The sequence below is a fragment of the Dendrobates tinctorius genome, unplaced genomic scaffold (assembly GCF_039654945.1).
Source record: "Dendrobates tinctorius isolate UK_male_01 unplaced genomic scaffold, ASM3965494v1 ptg000069l, whole genome shotgun sequence".
Taxonomy (NCBI): Eukaryota; Metazoa; Chordata; class Amphibia; order Anura; family Dendrobatidae; genus Dendrobates; species Dendrobates tinctorius.
The window spans coordinates 26,185,286-26,204,175 of NW_027361737.1; the positions used below are offsets into that span (position 1 = coordinate 26,185,286).

General features: G+C 43.7%; 1 protein-coding gene across 2 annotated transcripts in view; it reads left to right on the forward strand.

Moving 5' to 3' along the window:
• The first annotated feature begins 819 nt into the window (after positions 1 to 819).
• Positions 820 to 18,890, forward strand: part of INPP5D (inositol polyphosphate-5-phosphatase D) — a 221,960-nt gene continuing 203,889 nt past the window's right edge. The window contains exon 1 of one of the 2 annotated variants that reach the window (XM_073581251.1): positions 820 to 1,096. In XM_073581251.1, the coding sequence (XP_073437352.1) occupies positions 963 to 1,096 (134 nt within the window). In that variant the 5' untranslated portion in view covers positions 820 to 962. The remainder of the gene's footprint in view (positions 1,097 to 18,890) is intronic. The other variant, XM_073581250.1, reaches the window with a different exon arrangement.

Here is an 18,890-nt window from a genome sequence, read left to right on the forward strand (position 1 = left end):
TTTCTTTTTTCTCTCTCTGTTCTTTCTTTTGCACTCTGTTCTTTCATTCTTTCCTCTCTTTCTTTCTCTCTGTTCTTTCTTTCTCTCTCTCTGTTCTTTCTTTCTCTCTCTCTGTTCTTTCTTTCTCTCTCTCTGTTCTTTCTTTCTTTCTCTCTCTCTCTGTTCATTTTTTCTTTCTCTCTGTTCGTTCTTTCTCTCTCTGTCTCCTTTCTTTCTTTCTCTCTGTTTTTTTCTCTCTCTCTGTTTTTTCTTTCTTTTCCTCAGTACCAGTCAGTGTGCCCACAGTACCAGCCACTGTGCCCATAATGCCAGCCACTGTTCCCTCGGTAACAGTCAGTCTGGTCAGCAGTGCTAAATGGGTGCGGTTGGGGCATGGACATGGGTGTGACTAGTCGTGAAATGGGTTTGGTCGGGGGGGCATGGCCTACAATTTGCCACGGCACGCTGGGTGTGCCGCAGCCTTTGTCCCTCTTTCCCTTCTTCAAAAGATGGGAGGTATGGAAATACTGATGAAAAATACTAACCAAATGTGCAGTATGTGGATGAGGACATATGACTCCTATATTGTTGCGCAGTTTTATCCATAGAAGACTGTTTGCTGGTGGCAGCTTCAGTGTAAAGCTTCCCATCTCATTTACTAAATTCATCCCGCAGAATTAAAAATAACTACAATTTGAGAAAATTGCTCCTAGTAAAATCCAGCTGCCTGGTGCTATAGTACAAATTTGTCATGCGTTTCAGCCACCCCCTCCCTTCTCAGCTGTGGTTACAATAAGGAAGTCCCCATGTTACTGTTTCCTTTGCATCTCTGCGTTTAAAACAGGAAACAATGTAACACACCGAGAACAAGAGAACTTAGGGAGAACATTTGGACTCCTGAACAAGTGCAGAAATTGATCCTGACTGCAGAGAGGACAAGCAAGGGGGAGACCTATGGAAATTCTGCATTGACACTTCCTGAGATGTCTTTAAGCTGGTACCATGGGTACATCACTCGCTCCAAAGCTGAAGATCTGCTGTCACAGGCTGGCAAGGATGGCAGTTTCCTTGTGCGAGATAGTGAATCTGTGTGCCGGGCATATGCTCTTTGTGTGCTGTAAGTGACATGCTACTTATTGCTATTATTGTTATATTGCCCTTATCTTGGAAACGCCAAGACGTGTTTTCTGAATTTGTCCAGTGTTGCAACTATAAATACTTTAGGGTATTTTTTTATATGCAGAACGCATGTTGCAGACATTTCTGCTAGCTTGGGCTTGTTCACATGTTGCGTTTTTGGCATCAGTTTTTTACTGCGCATTTTCGCCGCTGAAACAAGCAGTATTTTACAGTGCCAGCAAAGCGAATGAGCTTCCTAAAATCTCATGAACACGCTGCTTATTTATTCCTTGAAGATTTGAAACTTCAACACGTATTTTCAAAACTTTTAGTGTTTTTATGCAGCGTTTTTCCTGCCAACACGCTGGTTTTTGCAGCTGAAAAAATCTGCTGCAAATACTAAACGTGTGCACATAGCCTTAGTATTTGGCCCACACATATGAATGGAGTTTGCTCTGTAGCAGGTGCAATGATTCTTCAAGCCCCATGTAGATGAATGGAACAGCAGCAGGAATCTTTGCAAATATTTGCCATGTTTGAATATATCTTCATACGTTAAAAGGATGTATTGGATAGTTTTTTCTATGGTTCTGTTTAGTAATTTCTCAATCTCATATTATGAGGAACTGGGTAATTGCAACTTGTATAAATTACTGCAGATTGTATCAACTTTGGGAAATGAATTTTAATAAAATTGGGTGAAATCCAATATGCCACCATTACATGTCTCCAGCTTTTCTATATATGTACTACAAGCCATCTGTTACATGTCAATGCAAAATGCAAATCAAGCTAATAGAAGAGGAAGTAGAATGGCCCTTTCAAAAGTTGAGGAAAGCTTGGTGACAACCCAAGAGGAAGATGCTGCTTTGAACATTTTGGTTCGAAATTTTCATTATTTGTAAATAATATAAAGTATAGAAATCTTAACGACGTGACAGAATGGAAAGTCTCAGGGATGTGTATCTATAAAAAATCTATACATGCCTTATATAAAACAGTTAAGCTAGTAATAATGAAACTGTTGGAAAACCCGGGAAAGTTATCACAAAGTTTTTTTGGTAAGAATAAAAGATATTTTCATTGACAAAAGATTTCTCACTAACCATTACACTGAGATAACTGACAGTGATATTTGGTTTCCACATCACATGATTCCTCGGTAACTAGATGTCTGCTATTATTTTATTCATATAAATTATTTCACAAATTTACATTTTCCTAAATTTGTGTTTTGGCACCAACCAGACTACAATGAATTTAAGTTAGACCCCATTCACAAGTCTTTGTTTCACGCACGTGTTTTATCCGTGTTTTTCCATTAGAGTCTGTGGGCATGTTCAGGTATCATTTTTTTTTTTGCAGACCACAAATACCTCAAAGACTTGTCCCTTTTTTATCCAATTTGCAGATTAAAAATGGTTATTCAGGTCAATGATTTCATGACAACACCGGAATCCTATTCACAGGGCTGGTTTTAGACAAAGTGGGGCCCTAGACAAAAGTTTAAAGTGGGGCCCCAAATGCTAACATTGTAAAATCACACATTTAGGTTACATTACATGAGCAGGATGTGGATACAGGTGGCAGAGGGGCCTGTGCTGGCACTGTGGCCCCCATATTCAGGGGCCTTATATCAGCCAACGGGTCTGCCACTATTAGCATTACACAGGAGCGTTGCTAGGGTCAGAAACGATTGGGGGGCCCAAGCCCCAAGACAAAGAGTTGTCCCCCAACCCCCTCTTAATTTTTTTTTAACACTGCAGATAACACAGCAGAGCTCCCAACTGTCCTGGATCCAGCGGGACAGACCCGATTTTGATACTCCCACTCGCTATCCCGGTCAGGATTGTAGTTTTCCCGCACTGCGAATCAGCCACCACGCCCACCTGTCATTTCAGAAGGGGCTGTGTACCGATCGCCATACAATTCCCTCTATGCACAGCACACTCCAGAACAGAAGCCCTCCCCGGCTCACGTGACCAGTCACATGACTGTGACCTCATCCTACGTAACACCATAGATAGCAGTGATAACTTTCTGAGAACAGATAATATAGTAGATATCACCTGCAGTCCTATGTAACACCACAGATAGTCTTACTCTGAAACGCTATGGCTATGTTCACATGCATTTTTTTCAGTAGCCAAAACTTGTTCTATTGGCAGTAAAAATGTTGCTTTCAAAACACCTGTTTTTCAGCTTGTTTCTGGTGTTCTTTACACTTTTTTCAGCTTTTTTTAAAGTGAGGATGTTTGCATTGTCTACAGTATGTTTAAGGCCACGTTCACACGTTGAGTATTCGGTCAGTATTTCACATTAGTATGTGCAAGTCAAAACCAGGAGGGTGAGAAATACAGAAGTGGTGACGTGTTTCTACTATAGTTTTCCTCTGATTGTTCACTGCTGTTTCTGCATTACAAATCCTGATGTGAAATACTGACCAAATACTGAACATGTAAACGACACTTAATAGTTTAATTCACCAAAACCACTTAAAAAATTGCAGTGAAAAATGCCGTTGCAATATCTGCAGCTTTCTTTTTTATATTCTTTCATTGCTTTCTACGGGTGAAAACACACTGAAAGAAGTGACACACTGCAGATTTAAAAAGCGCTACAGTTCTGAAATTCAGTCAGAAAAAAAGCAAGCGCATGCAGGAGATTTCAGAAATCTGATATGTTTTGCTAGTACTTTAAAAAGCCGTTCTTGGCCATGTTCATATGCAGAATTTCTGCAGCTTTTTCTTCTGCAAATAAGAAGTTTACAGCACAAGCAAAGACTGAGATTTTCAGGAATCTCCTACACACCCTTTTATTTTCTCCTGACTGAATTTCACAACTGCAGCAATTTTTAAATCCGCAGCGTGTCACTTCTTTCAGCAATTTTTTTCACCCATAGAAAGCAATGAAAAAGTTTTAGAAAAGCTGCAAATGTCGCAACGTTGTTTTTCGCTGCGTTTTTGGTGAATAAAACGAACTTTATTAAACATGTACTGTAGACAAAATTAATACTATCCAAAAAAACCCAGCAAAAGCTCTAAGGGTCTGTGTCCACAATCAGTAAACTCTTGATGCTGCGTACATCCGCAGCATCCAACCAGCAGCGGCCAGATGTTACAGCATAGTGGAGGGGATTTCTAGAAATTCCATGTCCATTATGCATGCACATACGCCCGCACTTCACCTGCAGAGACGGACATGCAGCACGTCTCTCCAGACCGCAGCATGTCAATTTATCTTGCATAGATGTGAGTCTCCGCAAGAGAAATCTCACCCCTACGATGTATTGGGTGTGGTGATTCCGCACGGTTCAGTGACCACACGCAGAATCACCTGCATTCAACAGATGGCATTACTTTAGACGGAGTACATGTCCACTGCATCCAAAGTGCTGCCATTTCCGGATCGTCTGCACATACCCTAAAAAATGGGTGTTTTGAAAGCAGTGTTTTTACTGCCAAGAGAGCAGGCTTTGGCTGCAAAAAAATGCTCCAAAAACGCTGATTCCTATGCACACCTGTACTATATATATGTATGGTTTACCCTTATTATTTCACATGGGAATTCATTTATTTCCATATCATAAATCCCCTGACTCAGCAGACAATATCCCTGTCTTGTGTCATCCAGACAGTAGTGACAGGAGGTCGTCCTGTCACGTTACAAGCAGTGATTAGTGACTGTGGTCAGAGCTGATGCTGATCGCTGCTGTATGTGGCTGTGAATCCTGATCCTGCAGCGATCAGCACAGAGCTCCGGACCACAGTGAGGAAATCACTGCACTCTGACCTGTTATTGCTGCTCTTACCAGGTTCTATGGCTTCACTTAGGCATATCCATTCTCACGACAGTGCTAGGAGCAGCCATGATCAGGACTCAGGAGGAGACATACAGAGCTTCAGGCATCTTCCTGGCTGTCACTGTGCTGTAATCGGCCCCTCCCCCTCACTCTCAACTTTTAACCTGACTGCAGGGAGAAAGAGACAGGGGGGCTCAAGGGGCTTTGCGAGAGATGCTCTGGGACTTCAGAGCAATGCACAGCATTATTCACTGCTGTACACCCTCTGGGCACTTCATAAATGGACTGCAGATGCAGGGGGCCCCCTTGTAGGTGCGGACCCCAGGCATCTGCCTGGTCTGCGTGGTCCAAACGCCGGCCCTGCCTATTCATGTTGTATGTGAGTACTGTCCATTTTTTCATTGTCTAAGTGGTAGAAGAAGTTGGGAAACTTGTTTGTTTCTCTTTTTTCATGCAAAAAAAAAACAATGTCACCCTTATGGTAAAATGGAGACAGGCTGAAAACTGTATGAAAATCAGGAGAAAAACAGAAATTCAATCATTTTTTCTTCTACACAGATATAAAGACCCATAAATGAGGCGTAAATGGTAGACTACAGACCACGGTGTCTGATTTCACGTCCTCCTTCACTAATTAAAAACACTTCTCCACCTTATTAAACAGTGCAGGTTTCTGCTAGCAGTGCAGGGATTAATCTGTTCAGTTGAGAGCTCCTAGAGCCTTCCTGCTTTGATGGTTCAGCTATTCAGTATTAGCCACTTCCTTCTTCTATATATACTCATCTCTGGCAATCAGGAAATGCTAGTGTTAGTTTCATACTGCCTGGTTCTGGAGTTGGAGGTGCTGGTTGTTTGAAGAGGCGTTTGGAGTGTTGTTCTGAAGACTGTTGCATGGTGATTTGTATTTGTGCATATCCTCATCCTCTCCTATCTGGATTTTCCTTCCTTTACTTCCCAGTGTTCCACTCTGTTGTTTGTGAGTGCATATTTGTATGATTAGTATTTTCATTTATCCCTTTGCATCTTCCATTGTTAGTCTGGTTTGTGTATTCTAATGCACTACAACTCCCCACTTACCTGGGTGGAGGAGGGTACAGATAAGGGCTGGTTTAGGAGCTAAGCAATGCACATGGCCCCGACGTCTTCACCATCAGAAGTAGTCCAGGGAGCAGTGATAGCTAGGGTTCCCCTAGCTTTAGGGATAGAAAGGGAGCCCCAAGCCCTGGGATATCCTGCAACAGTGCCATTACATTAACACTAACCCAAACCATTTTTTATAATCCATTATGGATCCAGTGACTGCTCTGGCAGGGCAACTACAGCAACTCAGCATGGAAATGGCAGACCTACAAATGCTGTTTTGCAGTGCTCAAAAACGTCTGGTTTAGGGACCACGACTCCCAGGCAACCCCTTGTGGAGCCCAATATCGCTTTGCCTGTCAGGTTCTCTGGGGGGTGAAACAAGATTGTTGTTTTACTTTCAATTACGTCCTCACTCCTCAGGAAACTGAGGATCAACGAGTGGGAATCATAATTTCTCTCCTTCAGGGTGACCTCCTGTGAGGTCCGAACACAGGTATATCCAGAAAACAGCACAACATATAGAATACAATGGGATGACAAAGAGAGATAAAGGCCCTAATGATAGGGAGCGAGGGATGGGACAACTACTGATACCAACCTGTGTTGGACCAAAGGAAGAAACTACATTTAAATTCCCAGAGCTGCCACAAATCACTTAATGATTCATGACACCCCCAAGCCTGGGCATTTTCTTTCCCAGCAGACTCTCAGTCACTTCAGAAGGTTGAAGAATTTTTTCAGGCTCTAGGTCATATAGACGACGACCCCGACCGTATCTCCTTGACTGAGTATACACTACGTCAGCTTCAGCAGCAAGACCGATCAGTGGAGGAATATTGCTCTGAGATTCAGATGTTGTCTACAGATACTTAGTGGAATGATTCTGCACTCCATACCCAGTTCTGTCAAAGGCTAACTGTGAGGGTAAAGAATGCCTTTTCTCTGTTTGAGACTCTGGTTTCTCTTGAGGTGGCCATGTCTCTGGCTATTTATATGTACCACTGTCTATGCCAGAGACATAAAGAAACCCTCCAATTAGCTGGGGGTCTGGGGTCAAGGGAACCTAGGTCTGAGTCAACTGAGGAACCCATGCAGTTGGGTGAGGCGACTCATTCTTTTGGTCCAGCTGTAGTTTGGCGTAAAGGGGGAGTGTGTTTTTTCTGTGGTGGAAAGGGTCATATAGGCGGGGAATAAAAACATTAAGGCAGATGCCTTATATGGTGTTTTCCTGGGGTTGGAGATAATTGTGAACCTGTTCCTCTACTACAAAAAGGGTGGTTATTGCATCTATATGTTCTGACCCTGAGAAATTGGTGGTAGAGTCTCAGTGGGATACCCCTGCTGCCTGTCCATTAGGTAAACTGTCTGTACCGGACATCTGGGTAGTAATGCCACCACAGATTTCCTTACTTGGCTTTTTGGTGGTCTGGGGTACACCAGTATGTTCAGGAGTAAGGAGCAGACTGCAGTGTTTGTGAGGTTCCAAGACCCCTCATACTAGTTCATCTGAGTCTCTCCAACCATTGGCGATTCCCAGTAGACCTTGGACTCATTTATCGGTCGATGTCATCACTGTGGACAGATTCAGCAAGATGTCTCATTAATTGTGCTACCCGCTTTACTCAATGCCAAGACCTTGGCACAAATTCTTATCAAAGAAATTGTGAAATTACATGGGATTCCTACCAATATTGTTTCTGACCAAGGGGTGCAATTTGTTTCCAAATTTTGGAAAGCATTTTGCGCTCGTTTGGGGATCCATCTGTCATTTCCTTCAGCTTTTCATCCACAGTCTAATGGGCAAACTAAACGTGTTAACCAGAATTTTGAGACTTATCATAGGTGTTTTGTGTCTGAGAATCAGGAGGATTGGGTTATTTACTAACCTCTAGCTGAATTTGTGGTGAATAACCATTGTCATGAGTCTACTGGTAAGTTCTTTGGGGCATATGAGTTTCATCCTCAGTTCTGCTCTTTTAATAGGAATCATTCTTCAGGGATATCTGAAGAGGAATGGTTTTCATCTTCTATTACATCTATGTGTCATGGAGTTCTGAATAATTTGAAGAGGATAGGGTCCAAATATAAATGTGAGGCTAATCGCAGATGCTTGGTGGGTCTGGACATGTACAGTATGTTGGTGATTTGGTGTAATTGTCCTTGAGGAAAATTAAATTGAAGGTTCCTTCTTGAAAATTGGAGCACAGTTTCATCGGACCTTATAAGATTGTTGCTGTCATCAATCCAGCAGCTTTCCGCCTTCCTTTGCCATCCACTTTTAGGATTCATAATGTGTTTCACCAGTCTCTATTCCAAAAATATGTTGTGTCCTCTGAACCATCACTACCAACTCCATCCCCAGTCATTGTTGATGGGAATTTCAGATAGCTAAGATCATTGATTCTCATTTGGTTCATCGGTTTCTTCAGTATCTGGAACACTGTAAGGGTTATGGTCCAGAAGAGAGAATGTGGCTACAAGTATCTGATGTCCATGTGGTTAGGTTAATCTAGACTTTTCACGTCGCACACCCTGATAGACCTGGCCTGAGATTCCGGAGGTTCCTCTTAGAAGAGGGGTATTGTCACAGGTTTACAGAGAGGTGCCAGAAGACCGCGGTTCCTGATTTAACATACTCCTGCACTGTTTAGAAGCATTTCACCATCATATTAAACAGTGCACATTTCTGCTAGCCTTGCAGGGGTTAATCTCTTCAGTTGTGGGCTCCTGGAGCTTTCCTGCTTTGATGGTCTCAGCTATTCAGTGTTGGCCTCTCCCTTCTGCTATATATACTCACTTCTGGCATTTAAAGATTGCCAATGTTGGTTTCATACTGCCTGGTTCTGGAGTTGGAGGTTTTGGTTGTTTGAGGAGATGTTTGGAGTGTTGTTCTGAAGACTGTTGCATTGGTGATTTGTCTGTGTGCATATCCTCATCCTCTCCAATTTGTTTTTTCTTTCTCTTCCTGGTGTTGTTTGTGAGTGCATATTTGTATGATTGCTATTTTCTTTTATCCCTGTACGTCTTCCCTTGTTAGTCTGGTTTGTGTATTCTTGTACAATACAACTCCTTCTTGAGGAGGGGACAGATAAGGGCTGATTTAGGAGCTAAGCAAGGCACATGTCAGCGTCTTCACCATCAGAAATAATCCAGGGAGCATGGATAGCTAAGGTGCCCCAGCTTTAGAAATAGGGAAGGAGCCCCTGGCCTTGGCATTCCTATCACAGAATTTTGTGGCATGGTTTTGTGCATAAGTAGGATAATCTTCACCTCTGATGCCAAAATACTTCTCCTGTTCTTACCAAATTCCCATTTTCCGGGGTGGAGGAGGAAGGTGGGGTATGCTCCCGAAGATTGACAGTTCAGATGAGTGGCATGGTTGCGCTTCTCCCTTGGCTTCTCTGTACCATGCTAATATCAGAGGCAGTTTTGTGTCTACAGCATTGGAGAAGTATTGGGAAACTGTAGCAGGGCAGAGTCAATGATCCAGTTGCTTCAGAGCGGGGTATGTAGGCTCTAAAGCAACCAGCTACTTTTCATTGACACCTGAGCTGCATAATGCAGATAACAAGACACCAGTCTACACTTAGATGTTCTTAGAATGCACTGGGCTTTACCTATGTACCAGATCTTTAAGGACTGTGTAGTTAACATTAACTGCTGTAACAGGCTTTTAATTTAACATCACAACCCACTGGCATACACATTTCCTAAGCAGTAACATACAAGCAGAACAGTTTTACTTCCTTTAGATGAGAATGAGAAGGAAGCCAGAGGGAACTATGCCCAACTTTAAATAGTCTTTGACCCTGTGCTTTGCCCGATATTGCTTGGGGGTACTATAGTGGGCTGCAAATGTACCACCCTAACAGCCTTTTCTTTAATATATATATATATATATATATACAGTTGTGGACAAAAGTATTGACACCCCTGCAATTATGTCAGATAATACTCAGTTTCTTCCTGAAAATGATTGCAAACACAGATTCTTTGGTATTATTATCTTCATTTAATTTGTCTTAAATGAAAAAACACAAAAAGAATGAAACAAATAGCAAAACATTGATCATTTCACACAAAACTCCAAAAATGGGCCAGACAAAAGTATTGGCACCCTCAGCCTAATACTTGGTTGCACAACCTTTAGCCAAAATAACTGCGACCAACCGCTTCCGGTAACCATCAATGAGTTTCTTACAATGCTCTGCTGGAATTTTAGACCATTCTTCTTTGGCAAACTGCTCCAGGTCCCTGATATTTGAAGGGTGCCTTCTCCAAACTGCCATTTTTAGATCTCTCCACAGGTGTTCTATGGGATTCAGGTCTGGACTCATTGCTGGCCACCTTAGAAGTCTCCAGTGCTTTCTCTCAAACCATTTTCTAGTGCTTTTTGAAATGTGTTTTGGGTTATTGTCCTGCTGGAAGACGCATGACCTCTGAGGGAGACCCAGCTTTCTCACACTGGGCCCTACATTATGCTGCAAAATTTGTTGGTAGTCTTCAGACTTCATAATGCCATGCACACGGTCAAGCAGTCCAGTGCCAGAGGCAGCAAAGCAACCCCAAAACATCAGGGAACCTCCGCCATGTTTGACTGTAGGGACCGTGCTCTTTTCTTTGAATGCCTCTTTTTTTCTCCTGTAAACTCTATGTTGATGCCTTTTCCCAAAAAGCTCTACTTTTGTCTCATCTGACCAGAGAACATTCTTCCAAAACCTTTTAGGCTTTTTCAGATAAGTTTTGGCAAACTCCAGCCTGGCTTTTTTATGTCTCGGGGTAAGAAGTGGGGTCTTCCTGGGTCTCCTACCATACAGTCCCTTTTCATTCAGACACCGACGGATAGTACGGGTTGACACTGTTGTACCCTCGGACTGCAGGGCAGCTTGAACTTGTTTGGATGTTAGTCGAGGTTCTTTATCCAACATCCGCACCATCTTGCGTTGAAATCTCTTGTCAATTTTTCTTTTACGTCCACATCTAGGGAGGTTAGCCACAGTACCATGGGCTTTAAACTTCTTGATGACACTGCGCACGGTAGACACAGGAACATTCAGGTCTTTGGAGATGGCCTTGTAGCCTTGAGATTGCTCATGCTTCCTCACAATTTGGTTTCTCAAGTCCTCAGACAGTTCTTTGGTCTTCTTTCTTTTCTCCATGCTCAATGTGGTACACACAAGGACACAGGACAGAGGTTGAGTCAACTTTAATCCATGTCAACTGGCTGCAAGTGTGATTTAGTTATTGCCAACACCTGTTAGGTGCCACAGGTAAGTTACAGGTGCTGTTAATTACACAAATTAGAGAAGCATCACATGATTTTTCGAACAGTGCCAATACTTTTGTCCACCCTCTTTTTTATGTTTGGTGTGGAATTACAGTATATCCAATTTGGCTTTAGGGCAATTCTTTTTGTGTTTTTTCATTTAAGACAAATTAAATGAAGATAATAATACCAAAGAATTTGTGTTTGCAATCAATTTCAGGAAGAAACTATTATCTGACAGAATTGCAGGGGTGTCAATACTTTTGGCCATATCCTCCATCCCATAGTCGAGTGCCCATATACCCATCACACATCCTCCATCCCATAGTCCCATGCCCATATACCCATCACACATCCTCCATCCCATAGTCCCATGCCCATATACCCATCATACATATCTACGATCCCATAGGCCCGTGCCCATATACCCATCATACATATCCTCCATCCCATAGTCGAGTGCCCATATACCCATTACACATCCTCCATCCCATATTCCCATGCCCATGCACCCATCACACATCCTCCATCCCATAGTCCCATGCCCATATACCCATCATACATATTTGCCATCCCATAGTCGAGTGCCCATATACCCATCATACATCCTTCATCTCATAGTCCCATGCCCATATACCCATCATACATATCCTCCATCCCATAGTCACGTGCCCACATACCCATCATACATATCCGCCATCCCATAGTCCCATGCCCATATACCTGTCATAGAGATCCTCCATCCCATAGTCCAGTGCCCATATACCCATCACACATCCTCCATCCCATAGTCCCGTGCCCATATACCCGTCATACATATCCTCCACCCCATAGTCCAGTGCCCATATACCCATCACACATTCTCCATCCCATAGTCCCGTGCCCATATACCCGTCATACATATATAGTCCAGTGCCCATATACCCATCACACATCCTCCATCCCATAGTCAACCATTATGACACCATAGTGAGCGGCGGGGCTTGCAACCTATGATGACATCAGCGTCGCCATGGCAACCATTATGACATCATAATGAGGGGCGGGGCTTGATACACACACTTTTTCCCCGTTATGTAGATAGGGGCAAAATTGTTTGGTGACTTGGAACGCGCGGGGTTAAAATTTCGCCTCACAACATAGCGTAGGACACTCTCGGGGTCCAGACGTGCGACTGTGCCAAACTTTGTGACTGTAGCTGCGACGGTGCGGATGCCAATCCCGGACATACACACACACACATACACACATACATACATACATACATACATACATACATACACACACTTGAGCTTTATATATCTAATATATAAAGCTCAAAGTGTGTATGTATGTGTGTGTGTGTGTGTGTGTGTGTGTATGTCCGGGATAGGCATCCGCACCGTCGCAGCTACAGACACAAAATTTGGCACAGTCACACGTCTGGACCCCGAGAGCGTCCTAAGCTATGTTGTGAGGCGAAATTTTAACCCCGCACGTTCCAATTCACCAAACAATTTTGCCCCTATCTACATACTGGGGGAAAAAGTGTGTGCGTGTCAAGCCCCGCCCCCATTGTGATGTCATAATGTCCCTATTTGCATACTGGGGAAGCAGTGTGTGCGTATGAAGCCCCGCCCCTCATCATGATGTCACAACGATTGCCATGGCAATGCTGATGTCATCATAGGTCACAAGCCCCGCCGCCGCTCATTATGATGTCATAATGGTTGACTATGGGATGGAGGATGTGTGATGGGTATATGGGCACTGGACTATGGGATGGAGGATATGTTTGACGGGTATATGGGCACGGGACTATGGGATGGTGGATATGTATATGGGCACGGGACTATGGGATGGAGGATGTGTGATGGGTATATGGGCATTGGACTATGGGATGGAGGATATGTATGACGGGTATATGGGCACGGGACTATGAGATGGCGGATATGTATGATGGGTATATGGGCATGGGACTATGGGATGGAGAATATGTATGATGGGTATATGGGCATGGGACTATGAGATGAAGGATGTGTGATGGATATATGGGCACTCGACTATGGGATGGCGAATATGTATGATGGGTATATGGGCATGGGACTATGGGATGGAGAATATGTATGATGGGTATATGGGCATGGGACTATGGGATGGAGGATGTGTGATGGGTATATGGGCATGGGACTATGGGATGGAGGATGTGTGATGGGTATATGGGCACTGGACTTTGGGATGGAGGATATGTATGATGGGTATATGGGCATGGGACTATGGGATGGCGGATATGTATGATGGGTATATGGGCATGGGACTATGGGATGGAGGATGTGTGATGGGTATATGGGCATGGGACTATGGGATGGAGGATGTGTGATGGGTATATGGGCACGGGACTATGGGATGGAGGATAATTATAATTTGCTACAACTAACCACAGTTAGTTACTATGCCCAGGCAGCGCCGGGCTCTTCAGCTAGTTAGATATATATATATGATATATATATTTACATTTTCAATCTGTCACCTTAGAGATCTTGAACCTGTAACAGTCTGATCACCTATACAATAGACTGCTATACTGGTGCTGTGAATGTGCAGACATGAGGGCCTTCAGTAGACTCAAAGCTGCTGTGACAACCTGTCAGCACCTCACTATCATGTTGTGTGAAGGGGGGGCCATGAGATCAAAAGCAACTGGACACTTTTTTGTCTCCCAAATTCCTTACCACTTAAAGGGAACAGCTGATATATGAAGCCTGATCCACGAACCATACATTTGTAACTATGAACTGCTGAAGACTAATCGGACAGGTGGCTTCTCCCCTCCTACTACTTTAGAGTGACAGGTCTTTCCACACATGAGTGTATAGACAGATACCTACCACTCCAGGGCAGCGGATGGGGAGAATCCGCCGGGTACCCACCTGTCACACTAGTTTCCTGTGCGGCTCTGTCCCTGGCGACTTTTAAATTATGTTTTTTTTTTTAAACTCTGAAACGTTTTATACTTAAAACTATATGGATGAAATCATATAGCCAGTGGCTGATACATGCTGCCATGGATTGGGTAACATGTTTAAGCTGCCTGGTTTACTTTCAATGCTGATGTCACAATTCAATCACAGGTAATAAGGTCCCCACACGCATTAGTCTAATGTCGCCCATTCCTGCCTATATCGATGGATTCAGCCAACAGTCTAATGTATATGGGGGCGCCGGCAGATTGATATTCAGTGGAGTTGTTGATCGAGCATGTCTGATTTCAGATTTGCAATCACATTGTTCTCTCAGTGATATTGCGCCTGTCGACAGCTTTCTCATGGAAAACAGAGGAGCGCTGTACTGAACAAGAGCTCCTGTGTACAGGAGAGTCGGCTGAGATGGCTGTCGACTGCATGATTGGCTTAAGTATTGTTTGACTGACAGCCATTGAATGTGTATGGCCAGTTTTACTCTTGCATGCCAACAGTATATAACAGCCAGCACCCTTGCTATGTAGAGTAGGCTTATCTCCTGAGTCTGCTCCATTTAGTGATGGCACATATCACCAAGGGGTTAATTGATTTAAGGGGTTGTTTCATAAAGAAATCTCCTTCTTATAAGCTGCATTAGTAGGCTGTATAGATACGCTCTAGAAGACAGAGGATTGCTAAGTAAGAGCATCTCCTGCTATTTCAGACTGGTCTGGGTATATAATAATAATGTGTGCAAAACTGTAAAGCGCTGCGTAATATGTTAGCGCTATATAAATAGAGATTATTATCATTATACAGTATATTATATATTTGGCCATTTCTCCTGCAGTGAGAAAAAGCCAATATTATAAGCTGGTCTTATTAAAATGTGACAACCCCCTTTTTTTTTAATCCCTTAACGACCACCCATACGCCTTTTAACGGCCGCAGTTAAGGGTACTTATGCCTCAGCGCTGCTTTTTAATGGTGCTGAGAAATAAGTGTATAGTGCCCCCAGCGTCGGAATTTCTCCAGCGTCTCGGCTACCCGGGGTAGCTAAGGCTAGTTTCACACTTATGTTAGGAGGCACAGCGCACGGCCGCTGTGCAGCTCTGCCCACTGCCGCGCAACCTCCGGTCAGCTCCTCCTATGGGCGCATGATGCTGCTTGCGACCTGCATACCCTATCTTTAGCATTGGGTGCGCAGGCCGTGCGCTGGTATACTTTTGGCGGCGCAAGCGCCCTTTTAACGGTGTGCCGACGTGCGCCAAACGCACCGTGTTGCATTGTGTACTCAATGCTAAAGATAGGGTATGCAGGTCGCATGCAGCGTCATGCGCCCATAGGAGGAGCTGACCGGAGGCAGCGCGGCAGGGGGGGAAGCAGCACAGCGGTCGTGCGCTGCGCCTTCTAACGCAAGTGTGAGACTAGTCTAAGACCCCAGAGAACATGATTCGGGTCGGTTTTTATCGACCTCAGTGTTGCAATCACCGTTATTAATGCAAAAAAAAAGTTTGATTTCCCATTTAATTTCTCTCTCCTATGATGTGATCGTACATTAGAGGAGAGAGAAATGGAGTCCCCTGATCGCCCCCATACCTCCGGTGTCCCTGCATCCCCCCGTGTAGTCCCTCGGCCCCCGGCGTCTTCTTCCTGGCAGAAAATGGCGGGCACAGTGTGTCCACCAAGATCTGCCAGCACCCGGCAACAATAGGAAATTTTTCCTATTGGTTCATTTTGATCACAGTGATAGACCCTATCACAGTGATCAAATTAAAAAAAAATAGTAAATCAAACTCCCCTTTCTCACCTCCTTAGTTAGGTAAAATAATACAATGAAACAAATGTATTTATTTAAATTTTTCCATTAGGGTTTGAGTTGGGCTAAAGTTAGGGTTGGGCTAAAGTTAGGGTTGGGGCTAGGGTTATGGTTAGGGTTGAGCTAAAGTTAGGGTTGTGTTATGGTTAGGTTTGTGGTTATGGTTATGGTTGGGATTAGGGTTAGGGGTGTGTTGGCGTTAGGATTGTGGTGAGGGTTATGGTTGGGATTAGGGTTAGGGGTGTGTTAGGGTTAGGGATGGAGTTAGAATTGGGGGTTCCACTGTTTAGGTACATCAGGGGGTCTCCTAATGCATCATGGTGCCACCATTGATTCCAGCCAATTTTGGCTCCAAAAAGTGAAACTGTGCTCCCTCCCTTCTGAGCCCTGCCATGCGCCCAAAGAGTGGCTTTCCCCCACATACGGGGTTTCGGCATACTCAGGAGAAATTGCACAACAAACTTTGTTGTCCTTTATCTCCTGATACCTTTGTGAACATAAAAAAAATTGATTCCAAAGTAAATTTTTTGTGAAAAAAAGTAGAATGTTCATTTTTTCCCTCCACGTTGCTTTAGTTCTTGTGAAGCACCTGAAGGGTTAATAAACTTCTTGAATGTGGTTTTGCACACCTTGAGGGGTGCAGTTTTTAGAATGTTGTCACTTTTGGGTATTTTCTGTTATATTGATCCCCCAAACTCATTTCAAATGTGTCGTGGTCCCTAAAAAATGGTTTTGTAAATTTTGTTTTAAAAATGAGAAATCGCTGGTCAACTTTTAACCCTTATAGCATCCTAACAAAAAATATGTTTCCAAAAGTGTGCTGATGTAAGGCTACTTTCACACTTGCGTTTTTTTGCTGCGCGTTTTTTGCGCACACAAACGCATGAAAAAAACGCATCATGCGTTTGTGTGTGTTTTTTTGCGGGTTTTGGTGCATTTTTTTAAAAAACGCATGCTTTTTTTGTGCATACGTGCGCATTACAATGCGCACATATGCGCACCCATAGACTTTAATGGGTGTCTTGCTGTAAAAAAAAAACGCATTGCGTGCGAATACGTTTTTTTGGGGCAAGTCGGATGCAAAAAAAATGCAACAGGATGCATTTTGTGCGCCCGAGCGCACACTGAAAAATGCGCACCCATGTTAAAGTATAGGGGAAAAAACGCATGCGTTTTGCACTAAAAAGGCTAGTTTCACACTTGCTTTTTTTTGCAGCGCGTTTTTCCCGCAAAAAAACGCATTGAAAAAACGCATACATAAGCATACAACTGCTGCGTTTTTTTCAAGCATTTTTATGAGCATGCATGAAAAAAACGCAGCGTTTTTATGCGTTTGTATGCGTTTTTACTGCGTTTTTACCGCGTTTGCGTTTTTTTCCAACATTTTTAGGTGGCCCCTCACACTACCCAAACCATGACTTTACTAACCCTAACCCTGACCCTAACCCTAACCCTAACCCTGACCCTAACCCTTAACCAAATCATACTTAACCCTAACCCAAACCCTAAACCCTAACTAACCCTAACCCTAACCCTAACCCTGACCCTAACCCTAACCCTGACCCTAACCCTGACCCTAACCCTAACCCTAACCCTAACCCTGACCCTAACCCTAACCCTGACCCTAACCCTTAACAAAACCATACTTAACCCTAACCCTGACCCTGACCCTGACCCTAACCCTAACCCTAACCCTAACCCTAACCCTAATCCTGACCCTAACCCTGACCCTAACCCTAACCCTAACCCTAACCCTGACCCTAACCCTTAACAAAACCATACTTAACCCTAATCCTGACCCTAACCCTGACCCTAATCCTTAACAAAACCATACTTAACCCTAACCCTGACCCTAACCCTAACCCTGACCCTAACCCTAACCCTAACCCTGACCCTAACCCTAACCCTAACCCTGACCCTAACCCTTAACAAAACCATACTTAACCCTAATCCTGACCCTAACCCTGACCCTAATCCTTAACAAAACCATACTTAACCCTAACCCTGACCCTAACCCTAACCCTGACCCTAACCCTAACCCTAACCCTGACCCTAACCCTAACCCTGACCCTAACCCTTAACAAAACCATACTTAACCCTAATCCTGACCCTAACCCTGACCCTAACCCTTAACCAAACCATACTAAACCCTAACCCTGACCCAAAACCCAACCCTAACCCTGACCCTGACCCTAACCCTAACCCTAAACCCCCTTAACTAACCCTAACTCTAACTCAAACCCCTAAATTCCATGGTTAAAAAAAAAAACGCATATGCAAAAAAACGCTTACATGAGCATGCCAGTGCGCACATATGCGCATCCATAGGCTATAATGGCCATTTTTAGCGCAAAACGTGCGCATATGTGCGCATGCGCTTTTTTGCAGGGCCAAAAAATGCAACATGATGCGTCTGGAAAATCCAATCGCACACCCCAAAAAAACGCAGCGCATGAAAATCGCATACATGCGCTTACAAGCGCGCAGGTATGCGCACCCATGTTAAATATAGGGGAAAAAACGCATGCGCAGGTTAGCGTTTTTTTCCAGCGCTAAAAAACGCAAATGTGAAACCAGCCAAAGCAGCGCAAAAAAACGTAAGTGTGAAACCAGCCTAAAGTAGGCATGTGGGAAATGTTATTTATTAACTATTTTGTGTGATACCACTCTCTGATTTAAGTGTACAAAAATTAAAAGTTTGAAAATTGCTAAATTTTCTAAATTTTTGGCAAATTTCTGTTTTTTTTCATAAATAAACCCAAGTTATATTGAAGAAATTTTACCACTAAGGCCGGGATCACACACAGCGAGATACGGCCGAGTCTCGCAGGTTAAAACCAAGCTCTGGCACCGGAGCGGAGCTTGCAGCCGCACAGCAATACG